This window comes from Wasmannia auropunctata, unplaced genomic scaffold (assembly GCF_000956235.1).
Source record: "Wasmannia auropunctata unplaced genomic scaffold, wasmannia.A_1.0 LD336076.1, whole genome shotgun sequence".
Taxonomy (NCBI): domain Eukaryota; kingdom Metazoa; phylum Arthropoda; class Insecta; order Hymenoptera; family Formicidae; genus Wasmannia; species Wasmannia auropunctata.
Genome location: NW_012026814.1, coordinates 6,862,627 through 6,868,626, shown reverse-complemented (window position 1 = coordinate 6,868,626; position 6,000 = coordinate 6,862,627). Strand labels below are relative to the sequence as shown.

Below are 6,000 nucleotides of genomic sequence, written 5' to 3'. Positions count from 1 at the left end.
AGTACTTCAATATATGCTTATTAACTTCACGGAGTATTAATACTTTATTTCATTTCCTTCCATTAAAAAAAAAATGTCGAAAAAGTGCAATTTTTTGGGCCGTTACAGTGGTGTTACCCCTTAAGGAATTTGATTAGTATTTTGCAATTAATTACATCTGAAATAGAATAATAAACAGTTTTGTGTTATTCTATCGAAAAGAGAATTAATATTTAATGGCATGAAAATAAAACAATCAGATAAGCTTTGGAAACTGCGAGAGCGTACAAAAATTTTATTGCTGTGATAATTTTATTACGGAGAATTTGACTAAATCAATAGAAGTGACAGCATGTCGATGATGATTTGTAAAAAGCGAGCCTGCTAGATTTAACGCGCATGATCAATTTGTAAGCATATTCATGTTGGGTTATACGTATGTATTGTAAGTTTCACAATGGTGTTGGGTCGCGTTTGCATCGCGCTCTGCGCCTCGACGACACGTGGACCTTCCATGAATATTCATAATTGGCGGTTAGAACAATAGTGCCGCTGTTGGGCATACAACGCGCTGTACCTCGGCAAACGTTGAGCGAATCGTCGTCGAATTGGGGGGGTACAAGCAAGATCAGGTTCGATTGAATTTGCAATTCGCCGATTCGTCATTTGTTCTTAAATTATAACAGTAATAGCGAGTAAAGAAAATGCGCGACTTTATTTTGTCCATATAATTATTGTATCTTACTGTTCGATGGTATAATATATTTTTATGATACGTTATAATATTATATTGGAAATATTTTAAAGCAATTTTCATGATATAAAGCTGGACATATCCAGTGATATTTTCAAAGTTGTTTATTTTTCACTCTGATAAGGATAAAATGGTTATTAATATGGCAGAATAGATGAAGTGCTGTAATCAAAGCTCGCGATGGCCCGATTTAAATATTAATATTTTTTTAGAATTACTTTTGTTATTGATTTAAGTTTAGACTCTGTATAGACGTAAATAAGAAGAAAATTAATAAAATATATGATTTTTGGAGAGTTTTTATATATAATTTCTTTTATTTTGTGTTTTTCACAATAAAATATTCTTAGTATGTGTAAATAGGTTGTATGTTTTTGAATAACATATTTAAAAACGATATCAATATCTTTACAAAATGAAGTATAATAAAAAATTTAAATCGCGCATTTTTTGCTCGCTACTGTATATATAAAAGAGTATCTGCATCATATCTTAAATATAGAAAAGACAGGGATATCAATAACGGAAACGTACGTGTATATTTTCAGAAATTTTAGTAGTGACTTTCTTCATCAAAAATACAAGCGAGGAGTTCTGTAATATTCATAAAATAAGACCTGGCAAATGTGGCGTAAAGTTTTAAAAGTAGCTGCATTTAAGGAGTGTGCATTCGTGTAGAGGTGTAGGTGACACGTGTAGAGGCAATTCACATGCAGCTGTCTCATAAATTAAATGTCACAAAACACGAAGACGTTATTAAAACATTTACAATTGAATATTAAAAACGAATATTGCAAGTGAAAGAAAAAGAGATCTGTCTTTATTTAAGATATTCGAATTAAATGTCTTGAAAAAATATTAAATATGTTTTAACGTGATATAAATTGCAATGGGGTATTTCGTAAAAAATTTGTTTCGCGTGGAAGATTTAAAGGTACGAAGATCAGTAATCTCTGACCTGCGAGGCTAATATATGGCGAAGAGGAAAACAAAATAAGATTTGGAATAAATTTTACTCAATGCTCGTTGATATTAATGAATATCAACGAGCTCCAATCATCTAAATTTACTAGCTCGTCGGTATATGAGTGGTAATTGAATTTTATGAAGTTGTATCGATGCGGCGGTCGCGCTCGCGCTCGCGCCGGAAAAATCATAACGATCGCTCAATCCGCAATCGAGTGCGCGTGCTAATTTCGAATGGCTTGTTTGGCCACGGTTAATGAGTGCCGATTGATTCGCAAAAATACACGAATTGATTTCAAAGGCGGCTGCATTTTTATCAGCCATTCCGTAACGTCACGCACGTGCTGTTTTCATGTTTTAAACATTAATATGAAGCAATAAAATGTTATCGCGTTTACGATCGAGCGGTTTGCAACGTACGTGCGGAATATCGATTATCAGGTGCGGTGCCGTTAGGACTATCGTGTTCGCGGTCGAATGATCCATTGGAGATCCAGTGTAAGCTTGATGAAAAATGACGTGCCGTTGCGCGAGATAAAATGTTTATATATGCACGGATCAATCGCGAGGTTCTCGGTTGAATTAAATATCCCGGTGAATATGATGTGCACAATTTTGACAAGTAGTCTGATCAGTCTGATGTCCCGCGGAGACAAGAAATAAACAAGGACTTGAAATGAAAACGGCACTTGAGCGTTGTTGAAAGTGTGAAAGCGCCGGGATGCAGCGACAGTGCTTCGGGACAAATGACATTTTTTGCACGTGACATGTATATCTTCTTCTGCCGTTAATTCCAGCCGTATCTTTCTATTTTTTGCCGCTTCGTCCCGCGCTTTTTAAATCAGATCCTACCTTAAACACTCGGGCCATAAAAATTTTCCTGTTTTTCCGACGGAAAAATTATTGACGTTCTCCACTTGGAAGTCGGCGTCTCTCTCTCTCTCTCTCTCTCTCTCTCTCTCTCTCTCTCTCTCTCTCTCTCTCTCTCTCTCTCTCTCCTTCTCTCGCGTTCTCGTTCGTGCGAGATCCGCGCATTCGACGACAAACCCGGCGGGTACTTCCGCGCGGAAAAATCACTCCCGCGCCGTCGTGGATGGGCGGAAAGTGCCCTGCCGTTAAAAAGCGCAGTCGGCCTTTCGATTTCTGACGTGCAATTTGTCGGCAGTCACGCTCGAGTTGATTCGGGTTAACGAACCAAGTATTTTCGACGCGTCGCGCCACCGGGACGAAATGTAATTTCGTCCACGACTTGCAATCAGCGTGCGCCGCGAGAAGAGTACATTAATCAGAGGTGAATTTTGCAGTTGCCGATCTGCGAACGTACTCGAAGAAGACGCAGATGCAGAGGAAGAAGATGCTCATGGGCAAGATGGGCCGTAACCACGACATCACCCTCACGCCCCGCGACTTCAATTACGATAATCATCACTACCAGTATCTCAAGTACACGAAACGCGGCAAGGTGAGTCGTATTTGCATTCTTACGCTGCATTTCCGCGGCAAACGACGGGGAAAATATTACACGGTGTCCTTACCTACATCGTAACCGAGCTCTCGGATAGAAATGTTTCCCCATTTGCCACACTATATATTTCCTTGTGTATACATAATAGCGTACAGCGTGTCATATAATACAGTGGACCTGCAGAAACACGTTATTTTTATTATGCATAATGTAAAAAGAATATATATATTTATGAACTTGTAAAAATAAATGTTATTATAACAATTATAAAAACAGTTAACAGTAATTCAGCTGATTGAATGACAGTACACAATATTTAATTCATTTCATTTTGCTTACTCATTAAAATGACAATTACTTCATTTTGTTAACCTCCCTGTCACTCTGTGGGTGATTATCATATTTTCTGAAGCATGATATCGTTCTTAATTTTTATCTGTACTATATACCACTAATTAATTTAACATTTAATATTTAGTCATATAAATGAACTTTTATTAATGTTAAAATGTTAATGTAAAATTTATACGCTAGGGAAGTAAATAAATTTTATCTCTTTAAATATTAATTGAGCCGGATTAAATGTCGCATCGTAACGATGTTTTAACGCTTTTCAATATAGCGCTACTTTTGCAAGAGAGAATCTTGAATTTAAAAAGCAAAAATTAATTATAAATTTATGAGTTTGTTCTGTTAAAAATGAAAATTAAAATATTTACACACATATATATATATAGAATCACATTACAATATTTGCACAATTATACGTATAAACGTGGTGGTATGTATTTATCTATGATTATTTAATGAGTAATTAGATGTTATTTAAAATTCGTTTGGCATATATTTATGTTTTGTAAATTGAACGTATGAATTAAATCACCAGAAATGATAAGTTAATAACTAATGTTGATTGGTACTTCCGAATACAATTGATGCAAGACACAATTTTACTTTCCGTAAAATGGCAGATATCATATAATAGACATATTTGTAACGTAAGCCGTGATTTATGTGCAAGATTGCAATTTTCAACCAGGCAATGCGAAGGTATTTTCTTCGCCGTGGAATCCCATAAAAATGGATTACCGCAAACGCGCTATTTCAGAAGAAACATGAGTTCGTACTTTATAGCTTGGTGGTTTGTTTGTCACTCTTAACTCTTTACAGATTTGTGAAATAGAGCCCTCTCGTAGTATAAGTATACAGCTCTTTAAAATTTTTTTTACACACGTTCGTATGTATCCCCCGCGCTGTCATCAGCAGACATCAGCATTATTTTCAAAATCCACTTTATCTCCGGCAAATCGTTGGGAATATGTTGAAATTAGAAAGTGTTAATTAAATTCAGCTAGCTGAAATTTACGGGTTGACTGAAATTTATGGCTGACTTTCTGGATAGGCGCGCATTTATTTACCAAAGAATTTCAGAGAGGGCGGGAACGGACTGATTCTACTCTCCGTGGCGCAGAGCAGACAGAAGGGGATACAGATGTACTCGCTGTATTTTTGTTCGCGTTAAGAACAAAGAGTCTACATATCACGTTTACGGTACTAAAACGAAAGCGGTGCCCCTCCCACCCTGTATAAATCACACGGGCTCGCGTTTTCCTAGGTCGCGCCTTCGCAATACACTCTTTCTCGCTCGCTCGTCGACGATTATATCGATCCGATCTCAAGAAAGACTCACTACTTTTGGCGCGCAAAATTACAAGGTCGCGGACACAAATATTAAGCTAGATTCCTTGGATGAAATCTCGTATCCGCTGGAAGGAATTCCAAAAATTGGCAATCGCAGATTGAATTGGTCGTTTGTTGGCACTCGAATTCCACTTTGCGTTGACTCAAGGAAAAAAAATGCGATCAAGTCAAACATATTCTGTATCTAAAACCGTAAAAGAGCATGTTCTGTGTCGCAAAGACAATTTAGCTTTTGTGCTACTTATTGTTAGAATGACTTTTAAAAGAATTAAAAATAAATTAGAAATCAGTGTAGAATTATGGCAATACATGTATGTAAGTAAACAAATCGAAAACAAAGATTTTTCTTAGATATCCTTTTAGAAACTTTTAGAGATTTACGATGCAATCAAACTTTTTTTAATTTAAAAGTAAAAAGTTACGTAATGTTTGTAAAACATCTGTTGCCATCGTGATGTTTACAACAAATTGAAACAGATAAGAGAAGTAGAAATTACTGTAACTAGAAATATACTTTTATATAAAAAAATATACTTTTAAATAAGAAAGAGTTTGATTACACATTCCGTAAATAGTTTGTGAAAAAATAAATTTCTAAAAAAAAACTCCTTACTTTCCCATTCTTCTTTTACACTATTTCAACACGATTTGACATTCGAGTTCTCAAGACTATAAGACTACGCGAAAGTTTTTCGTACAACTATTTGTTTCTTCCCTTCTTCTATTCTTCTTACAAAATACACTAACGCCGCGTTTAAGAAATCGAATTCTTTTTTCACATCGCGAACTCGCCCGTACGAACGAGAGGGAATAAACCCTTATTCAAATTTGATTTCGATTTTTCCTTGTTTCGTTTCTTTGCGTTTCTCGTTCCTGCGTTTCGCGCAGGATAACGCAGAGCTGCGCACCGTTGCTTCAAAATTGATTTGTTTCACTCCGAATTTTTCGGTCGGCGGGTTTTTATCGGGTATCGACACAAAAGTGCAACTTTCCACATCGCTGATGTACATCCGAAGAGAACTTTCCGATGTACACCGGGACTCACTCGCTTTTTATTGATGTCAGAACGTACAATTACTTAAACTTGTACTTGTACCAGCTGTTTTTCAGCACAGAACCGTTTTTCTATTTCTCC

The 6,000-nt window shown here is 36.2% G+C and overlaps 1 protein-coding gene across 1 annotated transcript in view; it reads left to right on the top strand.

Annotated features, from left to right (window-relative positions):
- Positions 1 to 6,000, top strand: part of LOC105449423 — a 119,811-nt gene that overhangs the window by 93,099 nt on the left and 20,712 nt on the right. Inside the window, exon 6 of the mRNA XM_011688647.1 lies at positions 3,004 to 3,161. Within this exon, the coding sequence (XP_011686949.1) occupies positions 3,004 to 3,161 (158 nt within the window). The remainder of the gene's footprint in view (positions 1 to 3,003; positions 3,162 to 6,000) is intronic.